This window comes from Pelobates fuscus, chromosome 5, assembly GCF_036172605.1.
Source record: "Pelobates fuscus isolate aPelFus1 chromosome 5, aPelFus1.pri, whole genome shotgun sequence".
NCBI classification, from domain to species: domain Eukaryota; kingdom Metazoa; phylum Chordata; class Amphibia; order Anura; family Pelobatidae; genus Pelobates; species Pelobates fuscus.
In genome coordinates, this window is record NC_086321.1 from 339,477,010 (window position 1) to 339,491,238 (window position 14,229).

The 14,229-nt window shown below is 39.6% G+C and overlaps 1 protein-coding gene across 5 annotated transcripts in view; it reads right to left on the reverse strand.

The window, feature by feature from the left end:
- The window catches only part of LOC134611668 (protein MTSS 2-like), a 137,572-nt gene that overhangs the window by 87,060 nt on the left and 36,283 nt on the right, over nt 1-14,229 (reverse strand). For all 5 annotated transcript variants that reach the window (XM_063455786.1, XM_063455783.1, XM_063455787.1 and 2 more), the window contains exon 2: nt 198-259. In XM_063455786.1, coding sequence (XP_063311856.1) covers nt 198-259 — 62 coding nt within the window. The remainder of the gene's footprint in view (nt 1-197; nt 260-14,229) is intronic.

Below are 14,229 nucleotides of genomic sequence, written 5' to 3' on the forward strand. Positions count from 1 at the left end.
GGGGTCAAGAAAATAGTTTTTCCTAGTTTGTTGCAAAATTGGAAAGCGCTTCAAACTAGTTTTTTTGCTTTCTTTTGGATCAACAGCAAACACAGATGTGAGAAAGGTTGATTTTGGTTGACACATACCTCTTTTCAGCCTATGTAACTATATGTATTCTAATTTTAAAATGATAATGCACATAAAGGTGGACTTACTTTAACTGTGATTGTAGCTTTATAGCTTTGTTGATGAAATCTTCCCAGGTGGGATAACTGGCCTGAAGACAGAAGGAACAAATACAATGGTTAGTTTAAAACCATAAAAAATATGATCTGTTTACAAGCTAAACAGTATTTCACTTATCAGTTACTTTTTGCAGCACAAAATAAATGCATTAAATATGAATGGAAACTACTACTAAAGAATACACAATTCTATTGCACTACATTTCCCATAATTCCCTGCCAACCCTAGGCTTGCATAAAAATATGGTATTTGTAGACCAAAAGCTGGAGTGCAAATGTTGGGCATGTTGAACACCACCTTACAGGGATTGTGTGTTTTTTTTTTGTTTTTGTTTTTTTAAGGAAAACTCTAAGCATTTAAAGCACTTCAGCTGGACACAGCTGGAATGGTATCCTGTCTCACTTGCTTTAAACTACAGTTCAAAGTAGAAAGGGGGGGCTGCAATTAGCTCAGCGCTTGCAATTCATACACTTCTCAATGAGAAATGTATGACTGGACAGTACGCTGTTAAAGGACCACTATAGGCACCCAGACCACTTCAGCTTAATGAAGTGGTCTGGGTGCCTGGTCCAGCTAGGTTTAACCCTTTTTCTTTTTTATATAAACATAGCAGTTTCAGAGAAACTGCTATGTTTATATTAGGGTTAATCCAGCCTCTAGTGGCTCTCATTGACAGCCACTAGAGGCGCTTGCGTGCTTCTCACTGTGAAAATCACAGTGAGAAGACGTCAGCGTCCATAGGAAAGCATTGTAAATGCTTTCCTATGAGACTGGCTGAATGCGCGCACGGCTCCTGCCGCGCATGCGCATTCAGCCGAGGAGGCGGAGAGCAGGAGGAGAGCTTCAGAGAAACTGCTATGTTTATATTAGGGTTAATCCAGCCTCTAGTGGCTCTCATTGACAGCCACTAGAGGCGCTTGCGTGCTTCTCACTGTGAAAATCACAGTGAGAAGACGTCAGCGTCCATAGGAAAGCATTGTAAATGCTTTCCTATGAGACTGGCTGAATGCGCGCACGGCTCCTGCCGCGCATGCGCATTCAGCCGAGGAGGCGGAGAGCAGGAGGAGAGCTCCCCGCAGGGCGCTGGAAATATAGGTAAGTTTAACCCCTTCCACTCCATCCAGCCCGACGAGAGGGGGACCCTGAGGGTGGGGGGGCACCCTCAGGGCACTATAGTGCCAGGAAAACGAGTATGTTTTCCTGGCACTAGAGTGGTCCTTTAATGTAAACTAGCCCTTTTTTGAACACCACCAATGCCCATCTTCCCCAAATAGTTTTTCTTTTTTGGGGGGAGAGGGGGGTGAATTTTTTTTTTTTTTTTAAAGAACACCTCACTGTTTTGTTTTTTCCAAGATCTTTGAAAATTTGCAATAATAAAGCAGAAATTATGAAATTGGTCACGTGTGCAAGCAACAGAATATCTTTGCGTGCTTATTTGAATGCATCACGCACAGTACACTAGCTGATTAACCTTCAGTGTAGGAAGCATTGCTGAGTCAATGTACAAAGAAATCCAAATTGTAATTATTCTATTACCAGTCCATTAGCAAGCAGGGCATACTGCCTGCAAACATGCATTATTTTTCTCCAGGGTCTCTCCCCAAATAATTTGAAATTGTCGGCTCATTGAAGCTAAATGAAGCTACGTATCCAACGTCTTATAGGCTCCTTGCAGTGCACAGTTGGGAAATGTCAATACAGCATATATTTAAAATGTACATTTTGGAAGATCGTGGGCAAATTTCTAAATGCAAGATATATTCTAGGCTTGACAAACACCATGATGCACGGAAATGTGGAAATGTTTTGATAGATAAACATCATGCCTTGAGGTTGGGAGTTCCAGAGTATTATGAATGTAATACAACCCGGTCAACGTTGTGTGTTGTTTGCTCATTGTTTAACGTAACACTATAGAGTTAGGTATACAAAACTCTATTCCTAATGCTATAGTATCTATCCCTGGCTATTTCTTCTGGACTACGCCATCGGTAGTCAATATTTGGACTAGAAGCCCATGAGCTCATGTGAAGAAGCATGGGAAGAATCTATTAAAGGAACACTATAGTCACCTAAATTACTTTAGCTAAATAGAGCAGTTTTAGTGTATAGATCATTCCCCTGCAATTTCACTGCTCAATTCACTGTCATTTAGGAGTTAAATCACTTTGTTTCTGTTTATGCAGCCCTAGCCACACTTCCGCTGGCTATGATTGACAGAGCCTGCATAAAAAAAAAAAAAAACTGGTTTCACTTTCAAACAGATGTAATTTACCTTAAATAATTGTATCTCAATCTCTAAATTGAACTTTAATCACATACAGGAGGCTCTTGCAGGGTCTAGCAAGCTATTAACAGCAGGGGATAAGAAAATTAAACAGAACTTGCAATAAAGAAAGCCTAAATAGGGCTCTCTTTACAGGAAGTGTTTATGGAAGGCTGTGCAAGTCACATGCAGGGAGGTGTGACTAGGGTTCATAAACAAAGGGATTTAACTCCTAAATGGCAGAGGATTGAGCAGTGAGGCTGCAGGGGCATGTTCTATACACCAAAACTGCTTCATTAAGCTAAAGTTGTTCAGATGACTATAGTGTCCCTTTAATTAAGCTTAAAACAATTGTTGGGAAACATATGTGGGTCTCTATATGGTTATGTAATAGTTAAAACACAGTTCCTCAAACTAGTGTTTCTGCTTCCCATGGTGTATTACTAAGGGGCCCAGGTAGCACTTTGATTGTATTTGATAGGAAATGGTGTTGTTAGGGGTACTTTTGAAAGGAAGGCTGACATTATACTTGGCTGAAAATCAAAAGATTGAGAAGTTGTGGTTAATTACACCCATTTCCTGCTTTATTTCCAGTGACAAACACTCATTCTAGGCAACATATACATGTAAATACACAAAAAAAAAAGAAAAGAAAAAAAAAAGCGTAGAACCTCAAAATGCTTTTTCTCATAAATGAAAAGTCCAGTTGTAACGTTCTAGCCTATACTTGGCCTTTTCCTACTTACCTAACCTCAGCCCTTCTACAAAATATAAGCCGAATTACAAGTGTAGTTATTAGAAGTCCATAACAATAAAACAGCTGGACTGTGCAGAGAGCTCCCCTCTTGATCTGCCCTAATCTATAAGCCCCCACATCCATTGTCAAGTCCTCTTCATCAAACTTTGACCCAGAACATATTTGTTTCTGACAGAGAACTGGGGGATTCTGGATGAGAAGAAATGCAAAGATTCCAGCTAAGTGTAGGGGTTTATTTTATCCCTATGATAGCCTACAACTGTCTTCCAACATTTCATGATAATGTTAAATAAGACGCCAATAGAGAATGTTGCTCTTTGCTCTCTCAGCAGACTGACGATAAAACATCCTCCCATTGTTTTTCACAATATAAAGGGAATTTAAAACTAAATTAGGACTGTAGAAGGAAGATGAGACAAGTTAATCTGTGGCAGGATTAGTCATGAAGTTGAGATTAACATCAATAACATCTATTTAGGATTACCGTTTTTGGGTTATTGGACCAGTCAGCTACCTGAATCATGCATCTAAGTTCTTTATAGAAAGACAACAAAACAAAGCAAACACCTATGCAATAGCGTGGTTCTAGGGGGAACGTGTGGTCAGTAAAGTAGGAAGGGAGTTTTTTTTTGTTTTGGTCTTTTATGAGATAAAAAACAATCACCACTCCCACCATTTACATATTCCAAATTCATGAATTCCACTGCAAATCAAGCACGTGCCAAAGTGTCTACATGCAGATTTTGCCCCAAAATCCAATCAGCTTTACGGAGGTTAATTACTACCCAGTTACTAAATTAGATTTTCATCTAAACCAGTGACTTTTTCTGCCCTCCAATAATTATCTGTCTGCCCACTCCCTCTGTAGTGTTTCATTTTCAACTCCAATTGTACAAACATATAGGATGCTAATGCTGGTGTTCTAGGTTCTTGTGGCGAAACCAACTTCGCCACTGGGCCCTGGAGAAGCCTGGTTGCTAGCCTCCTGCCCTGCGACTATGGCCCCTGGACATATTGTACTGGAAAAACTATATTTGGGCATGTAATAATGTATATTACTGCTACTGGGCCTTTAAGGGCCATCCGTGGATCTATGGGGACTTTTGGGATACTGTACCTTTAAGACTGTGGAGCGTATTACAGTAATCCTGCCTTTAATACTTTAATGTCATGTATGTATTTATGTATGCAGTTAACCTGGGTTATATCCATATGCAGCATTCATCTGATTGTTCGGTAGAATCACTCCATTCATTGTATTGAGGAAACTACCGAACAACCAGACCACCCAGGACTAAGTGTGCCTCCAATTACCGTTTGCAACAATGTTGCAAACGGGTAATTGGCAATCAGTGCAGTGTGGTCTTTGTCCTCTGGGTGGCCGCCATTCAGGAAACTAACACGTGGCGGCGGCCATCTTTAACTACCGAACAGCGGTGTTTTGCCGTCGAGCGTCTGGAACTAAAATCGGACACTCAACTAGGCAAACACCGCTGAGACCTCCAGACTTCCAGGATTTCGTGGGGAAACTACCGAACGGCCCGCCGTTCGGTAGAAAGAAACGTACGAACTAGGGGATTCATGCGAATCCCCCTTAGTCTCTATAACACCAATAATTCGTCTGTTTCATTCACTTGTTTGTGACCGACCGCAGGGCCAAAATGCATGGAACTGTTTTCGGATACTTTACCCATGCGGTCGGTCAATACTTTAAAGTCCCATAACTCCCGAACCGTTTATCCGAATGGGCTGATTTTAACGTATGTTGTTCCCCCAGACTAGGGCTATCTGGAGATATTGGATTTGTGGATGTACCCCAAGTATTTAGGGTACATCCAAAACTTGGGTAAAACTATGTCCCTGTTAATTGTGTTAACAGATATGTTGGAGGGAGGAGATGTGTGGGTTGTACCTTAAACTGGATTGGTGTACTGTAAACCCCTCCCTTGCATGGGAGAATCTCATATAAGCCTGTGTGTGAATAAATCAGTGTTGTTGCTGTTTAACCCTGAAGCTGGAGTGTGTCTCTTTCTTGGGGGGAAAGGGGACTGTATGCCGACTGCCAGGAGTGTAAGCTGTTCGTATTGCTTTTCCTGTTCGGCTGCTTCCAGGGTTAGTGTGTCTGCTGTTCGAGAGTTGGTGAATTCGTGCAGTTTGGGAGTTCGGGAACGTGGTGCTTATAGTAGCTGCTGGTCTATCTAAAGGGGATTATCGCCTAAACGGATTTTTCCCCTTTCATGCTGAAACGGTCCGTTACAGTTCTCATTGTGAAACAGTTGCCTTGTACATGGTTGGCTAAGAAAACTAAATGAACAAAATAAAGTAACGTGTGAAAATTGTGAAAACTGAAGTGCAGCAGATACACAACAACTCACAAAAATAAATGCAATACGAGTTTTAGGAATATGTATAGAGCATCGATAGCAAGGCACAGGAGCAGCCAGATTAGTTTTCTATCACATGCACACGGTTTGGCGAGAGCTTAGTACAGGGACGACCATAATTCAGAGTAGGGTTTGAGGAGACAACTTTTTTTTAATTTATCTATTTTATCAATGACTCAATTACATATATTACATACAATGAATGCTTAAAGTATGGAGATTTGTTTGACTAGGTACTGAAGATGAGTCCCATTTGCCACCTTGCAAAGTCGGGCTCTTTCTATTAAATTGTTCGTAACATTAGTTAATGTTTCAGGCTGTAGCGCTCGAGTTTCCGCACGTATGTTGTCCTTGAACTGCTCAAGTGTACGTGGTTTGTTCACGTATACCTGCTCCTTCAGATATCCCCACAGGGTATAATCAAGAGGTGAAAGGTCGGGTGAACCTGGTGACCAATAAATCTGGGAATCTGCATTAATATAATGGACCTTCCATTTTGAAAATAAAATTCCACTATTTTTACTCTTGCTTTGTGAAATTACCGGTGATGAATCTCCCAATACTCCGTTTTTAATATGTACCTGTAACAAAAAAAAAATGGGACTTCTAACAAAAAGTTATTTACCAGTCATCCTCCTCTGGATTTTGGCCCACCCTGTATTTAGTCATTTTGCCTCATCCACATAGTCAGCTGTAGCTTGGTGTGTCCTTTTAAACAAACCACACGGCAATGAAAATGTCGGAACTATAAAAGGTTTATAAGCACATTTATTAATGCAAACAGCGTAGGTAAACGTTTAAAAAGCATGTTTGTATTTTTTGGGGGGTGGGTGTTTGTTTTGTTTTCTTAAGAGATCGGACATAAGTATAAATCAGAGGACAAACAGAAAAAATATATCCCCACAATCATACGTATATATGATCTCACAAAATACAGAATTTCCTATCCTTATATGTTCATGTAAGCATAGACAAACGTACACGATAATATATTAACGCATTTGTAGTGTCTATTTGTATGTATCCTGTTTACCATGGCAACCAAACAGTTAATGCAGAGGTTCAAACATGCCAGGAGACAGTAAAAGATTTTATTCTAACATTCCAGTCTACAAGCAATACACTTCTGCAGCCAGAAGCCATCTGCAGCTGCAATACATTCCTGCATGTAAAAAAATAGAGGGGGGAAAACAAAGTTTTCCAACTGTCATTTCCTCTTACTAATGAAGACTTAAAACAGTTCTAAAAATGGAAACTTGAATTTATTTTCATGCCCTTAGTGCAAGAAATCCCAATAGCTCCTAGGCTCTCTCACAGCTGCAGGTCAGGATCTGATCGCTAGATCGCATAAAATTAACATTTTGTGCGCTATAACAGAAACAATTTGATTCCAGGGAACATCAATGCTCCATGCATGTCTCTTAACCCCTTAAGGACCAATGACGGCATTATTCCGTCGTGGCAGTCCGTGCCGAGAGGTCCCATGACGGAATAATTCGGCTGTGTACTGAAATGAACACCAAATCACAGCAATTCTAGGGTTAATGTTATTGCTGGGTGCCTATATGTCAGAGGCAGATCTGCAAGAGCAAAAGGCACTGGTCCCAGCACACGTAATCACTGTGACAACCTTGCTGTGAGTTGTGAAGTGGAGATTGAGGGATCACAGAGGTACTTTGTGCACTGATAGTAATACAATCAATAGAATGATAACTCCTTTTAGCTCTCTAGAAGCAAATTGGACCCTTTATCTGCCCTTTGATCACTGTTTGCAGTGATCAGAATACAGATCAAAGTACTTTACAGTGACCTGTTTTTTATTTTATTTCTTTTAAACCCTCATGGATTACATTTAAAAAATATATATATATTTTAATTGGTGATAATTAGCATGGGTGGGTGAAAGTTAGTGGGAAATAGGGAAATTGGGAAATTTGGCGTTCGTTTAGTTAGGGGTTAAATGAAAACAAGTTTTAAAAAAAGTATTTATTTTTAAAAGTAAAAAAAAAAAAAAGAATTTAAACAAAGCAAAAAAAACGTATTAAGGTTGTTTAGTTGTAGTTAAAGTTCTGTTTGAAAATGCTTAGGTGGCTTATACAGTTTCAGGGGCGACAGCACCTTTGTGGGATAGTTGAACAAGCCACCTGCTAGAATGCTCCATGGAACCAGCATCAGACATTCACATATTCCTGGAAAATGTACACCTGGTATATTGCTGTACTCAGAAAACATAGCTGAGAGACATATTAGGTGTTATCCTGCCGTAGCATCCATAGGGATTACAAAAAACTCCATGTGTGCATCAAAAAGGCAGAAAACAAAATGCTAATTCCCACTACACTTGGTATAAACTAGCGACATAAATATTCCACAGTAAGTATCAAAATATGCCATTTAAGATACCCTGAGGTGTCCTCTTTAAGAAATGCTAGGCTTTTGTGGGGTAGTTTGAACTAGCAACAAGCTAGAATGCTCCAAAATGACACATGTCTCTATTAAATCATCTGTGAAAATTCTCTCTTAATAAGCAGAAATTCTCACGCCTCTTATATGGCACTGCAGCATCACAAATTAGTGACAAATCCAAATTGTGCATGTACTGTAATCCGATGATGGAGCTGAGCATAACATGGGGGGGATGATCACAGTGGCACACATCAGATTTAGAAAATATCCAGCAAAAACGCAACATGCATGTAAAAAAATGCAAAAAAGTAAAACATCTAGGTACAATTCTCGCCATATGAGATACCCTGGAGTGTATACTTTTACTAACGGTAGGCCTTCATGAGGAAATTTAAATTGTCCTAGAGCCATCAAATCCATCAATCACAAGACAGTGCTAATGGCATACATTGGGATTATCACTGTACTCAGAAGATTCAAATTACAAAATTTCTAAAAACTTTTTAGATGAACTGGTGAAAAATATGGCAGAACACTACAGCACAATATACACCATATGAGATACTCTTGAAAAATAGTAGGCCTTTGTTCAGTAATTTGAACAAACTGCCCATTAAGCAATCAACAATCAAATAGGCCGATGAAATCCATTGTATAAGGTAGTAATTGACAAACAGAAGGATCTTGCCTTACAAACAAATCATTGCTCATTGCTTGAAATATGGCTCTGCAACTTCACCCAGGGGTTAGTTAGCAGGACAATTATTTACCTGTACTAAGTGCAGACAGCAAAATGAGGAATGTAACTCACGTGACTGCCCTTATTCAGACTTCAATCCCATTCACCTTGAGATTCCAGGCTCAAAGCGGAGAATAACAATGTATATGAAAACCACTCAATTTATTGCGACTACTACTTGAACAGCCCTTTTACACCAAACATGGAGGTGATTTTCCATTGGCTACATGGAAAGCAAGGTAGCTAAGGCAGCCAGACATTGATAAATGGAATAGAAAGTAGTGTTCTGTATAAGAGAACCTATATAAGGAATGGAACAGCGTAAAACTGTACAGAGATCATAAAGATGTAGTTTAAGGAAACGGCCTTTATGGCCCACTGTAGTGATTTTGCCAGGAGTGCCATGGCACCATCCCAGTAGTAAAACCGTGTTAGTTTGACAACTTACCTTGGTTCCACCAGGTGCATGCTGTTGCAGCCCTTGTTTCCAATCTTCTTCTACAGAGCAAAGCAGGGCCATGTAGGACAGCTCTCAGCCAATAAGAGGATCCGGTATTTTGCATAATTTTATAGACCCATCTGGCTATTCCTGCTGGAGAAGACCAGATATGGCACAGGCGCCAGGGGAACCAGGTAAGTACTAACAGTATACTTTGGTGCTGCATCATGGTAAGTAGCCACTCCTACCATAACCACTATTTACTAATTACATAGTGCCAACATTTTTTGCAGCCTTTTATAATTATAGAAAAGGGACATTTAGAGTTGAAGTAGGCCCTGCTCAAACCAGCTTCCGATCTATTAGGATTAGAAGAAGGTGGATATATTTATGGTAGGTATCTTGCATGAGGTTACTAACTGGTGAGGTCGTCTGACTGGGACTTGAACCTAGGTTTCCTGAAACGAAGGAATTAGCAGTTATGGTGCAGGTCGTGTTTGTTTAACCCACTCAGTGCCAGAGATATGTATAACATATGGCCCGGACACAGTACGCCCTCCCTCCCCCCTGCCCCACAATAAATAAATTATAAAAATAAAAAAAAGTGTTTGTTTTTATATAGCATGGTCAACATTTGCCTAGTTATATCATATCTTCAAACTTCTTGAAAATACATTTTTTTAAATGTGTGTATGTATACAATGCCTCATGCATGTTTTATGTATTTGTCTACACTTACTCAATACTCCCGTGTCACCAGTGGACAAACTACTCCCAAATATTCACCACTAATTGCAAGGTCCATATTGAAATACAGCTCTCTGATAAACAATCGTTTGATCACCCTGACACTGTTATCTTTATTTGATTTCCTCCCACTCCTGTCAGAACTACACCCAGTAAGGGGAGAACAGGGCACACCTTAATGTTGGGCTTAAGTTATGACGATACATGCTGTCCTGCAGCATTCCGAGGGACAAAAAAAAAATGACACAATATGATCAAATATATTACATTCACATAAGCAAGGTGCGCATGCTTTAAAATATTATTGGTTGGAGTAAAACAAGTGTGTTGGTTTGTTTTTCTTTCTACTGGTACAATTAATATTTTTATATGGGAGTGCCGCTTTAACAACTGGACTAGTAAATATTACTTATTAGTATTTATTGGGCCATAAATTAACACATCAACCTCCCCACATAGCTTTGCTGAACAGAAACAAACGGACGGTTTTCCTTAAACTACAGTGTCCACAGCCACGAAAGGGTTAATCAATTATCTGAGGTCCCTCGGCCCTGGATCAGGATACTTAAATGTCAGTGCAAACCAGAAACCTTATGTGCATGCGCGGCAGGAGCTGCGCACGTATTAGGCTGTCCCCATAGGTAAGCATGGACACAATGCTTTTCTAAGGGTTTTTTCAAGACGCTGGCCATCTTAATGCAAAGTGTGAGGACGTCCAGTGTCGTTTCACGGAGTTAAACTCCATAACTGCAGGAAGCATCTCTCTAAAATTATAATGTTTTACATGGCAGCCAGACCACTTCAATGAGCTGAAGTTGTCTGGTTGCCTATAGCATCCCTTTAACCAATCAACTTGGAAATGGGAAAAAAGGTTCAAAGTGAAGAGGGGAGAAAAAAAACTATACCACTAAGGTTACAATAGGGATAGCGTTATTACAGGTTATGGGGATGCTGCCACGTAGAGTTGAGTTCATTCAGGGCCAAATCCCCTAGTTGGGAGAATTGGAGTAAATTAAAAAGGATTCGGTTGCTAAACAGCTGCAATTTGGATGTTTGAGAACAGTTAGAATATCAAAACTACAGAGATTTGTCGGATTTTAAAAGCCAACAGAGTTGCACCAAATGGTTGTGCCAAAATGATTCGAATAACCAAATTTGGGTTTTTCAGGATAACCAAATGTGTTTTACAAACTCTCAGTTGAAACCGCTAAACATGGAAACCAAAAGACCTTTCACATACTAATACTAGATCCTTACAAGCAATACACTTACTAACTCTAGGACGTGCTCAAAAAAAGAGAAAGCTATATTCATCTTAGTAAAAACAGTTTATCAACAAATACGCATTCACGGAATTATGAAAAACACTTAGGAAATGTTTAAATGTATTACACATATGTACAAACACATATCAAACATTCTGTTTCCAATAATTTCTAAAAAATTCTCTTTGGTATTAATGCTCCTAAACTGGATCCCTAGAGCTGCCTTTTCAAGCTTCATAACACAACATGAAAAGTAATACGAAAACATCCAGATTGTTAGGAAACCGGAAACTCAAATCATGATGTATAGCACAGCACAATATTTTACAAGTCATCGCCTTGAATCCACATGCGCTGTCTGTGTGTGATAAAAGCTTTAAAAAAAAAAAAAAAAAAAAAAAAAAAAAAAGTAGAAAGTGACTGAAGAAAAACAGATATCCTTAATGTTTCGACATTACATCTGGGATTAAAGCTCTCTTACCAGAAATTGTCATCAGTATTTTAAAGAGAAGGGGAAAGAAAATCTGTACTATTATCTGACAAGATACAAGATAAGCCATGCTTAAATATCAGTAGTGCTCACTCTGCACCAGACATCAAATGGGCACTATCTGTTGGAGGCTATAGACCCCTTAATTTCATCAAGTTTGCAAAAAAAAACAAAAAAAAACAAAAAACAACTGTGCAGATAGCCCATCAGGATTTAAACATGCAAAGATATTGACGAGGGGGTGAATAGTCAAAGTTCTACATTTTAGGTAGTTAGGCATAAAACCTGCGGAGAATTCATAAGTTAGTGAATAACCCTGATATCACATACTGCAAAAGTGCAATCAAGTTTTTGTCATGTTTATTCTCATTCACTGAATTATAGAGTAATTGTTATTGTCTGTCCATACGAGACAATAACAAGAAACACAACTTCTAGAGGCCTTTAATCCTATAAGAACCGCATGTCATGTTATATACATAGGGATGGCACGTGAAATGCACCAGGTTGTCAAAAGGTGACCGTTAATTATGTTTGTCTCATTAAGTCACTTTTTTAATTAAATCACGGCAGACCACACTTCTAATTTCTGGTTTAGAAAAGGTTAGATCTATTCCAGATAACTGCATGGAGGATGTGGGTTGGATCAGCCATGATTTCTGACGGGTACAAATCAATTCATGCAGATTGTCAGTGCATGGGGGGGGGAGAAGAATTAAAATAAAACTCAGATCTTGCAGGATCTTTGGGTCTAGTGCCAATTATTTATTTGTGGCACTAGACCCAAAGGTCCTGCAGTGATTTTTATTACTCCTTTAATGTAATATTGCCGCAGAGGCATGTTCATGCACTGCTCGACAGAACAGAGAGCCAAAATGTATCATGCAAAAAAACAGGGCAAATCCAGCAAGTGGGTCTCTGTTAGTGTTTCCATACCCCGGAGTCTTTGGTACACAATACAAAGGGCAGGTCTTAGACATAATCTGAATCCGCACAGGTGATTACTGAAAAATATTGAGACATCATTGCAAATAAAGATATGCCATGAAGGCTGGAGGCTGGAAACCACCAAGGATTCACAAACCGTTCATTAAAAGGCACAATCCAAGCACCATAACCACTACAGCTTGCAATCTGTTTAGTTTATAACCCTGCAACGCTTTATATAGAACAAAACAAAAAAAAAAAGCAAAGGAGATGTATACTGTGGAGCACTATTAAAACAAATAGGGGTTTCTGTTGTATGTGGGAATCCCAGCGGCACTTACAATGCAACTTTTGTGCATGTGCTACATGGGCCAGCTATAAACTCAATAGGACCACAATGTTTAGACAACAAAAAATAAAGACTACAATCCTGTAACACAGGGAGGATTAAATTCAATCTAAATTGCCAGATCCATCAAGTTTTCCAAGATATTTTTGATTTCTTCATGCTGCTGTGAATGATAGGACATGTATGCATACTACTGCCCTGTAGTATTTGGGATTAAAAGAGACACTAGGATTCATCTCAATGAAGTGGTTCTAGTTTCTTGAGTGCACAGGCGCCATTCTTCCACTTAGCGCTAAAACTGTTTTTAACGCTCTGTGATGCTTGGACTAATGAGGAAGCATTAGCCCGAACAGCAATGGGTGGATATGATTGGCTGAGAGTGCCAGTTGACCACTCAGCCTATCACAACACTCACTGCTGTCCTGGCACCACAACAACTACAGCACACTGCAATAATCCTTTAACAGGGAGCAGGAGGGGGGAGGGGAAATCACCCCTTTGAATTTCCTTCTTGGATTATATTATTTGCCTTTTACATCGCATGAATCCTACATACTGAAGAGAATCATTTTCATTTCTAGTCCATCAGTCTGAAGCTGATAGGTCGTCAGGAAATCATGATCAATCTGGCATGTGTGCTGGGGCTGCGTACCAACATCCTGGTACATGTATAGCCTGTGTGAAAGCAATTATGCCATTTATTATACACCGCTCAACAAATCAGCAAAGAATCTACACAACCAGGCAGGAATTAAACAAAAACAACAGTGCTTTTAGCCTTAGAAAAGCAGTTCCAATCCTTTTTGTATGCAGCACTAATGTGAACACAATTTAAAGAAAGGGGGGGGGGGGGGATATATGTTTCCTTCCTCCGGAAAATTAAATCTCATTCGCCTGACAAAAAAACTCATCTGGAATCAAATTCCACCAGTAGCAACGCCTGCTCTTAATTTAACGCACACGGGACAGGAGCTGATAGCAGATGGATATTCAATGTGCAGACTGTTGCAAACATGTAGACCAGAGCAGCAGCTGAGGCACACAGCTGCATACACATGTTTTGCCAACAGACGGTTGAGTATGAAGTTTACTGGCTCCTTCATCAACTCCGTAAATAAACCAAGGTGGAAGTACATTTAAATTAATACGGAGTGAAACTCCTCCTTTTACATTTATAAAACACGATGGGCAATGTGTAAACACCACGCAAGGGCTGTTCCACAAAAGAATTA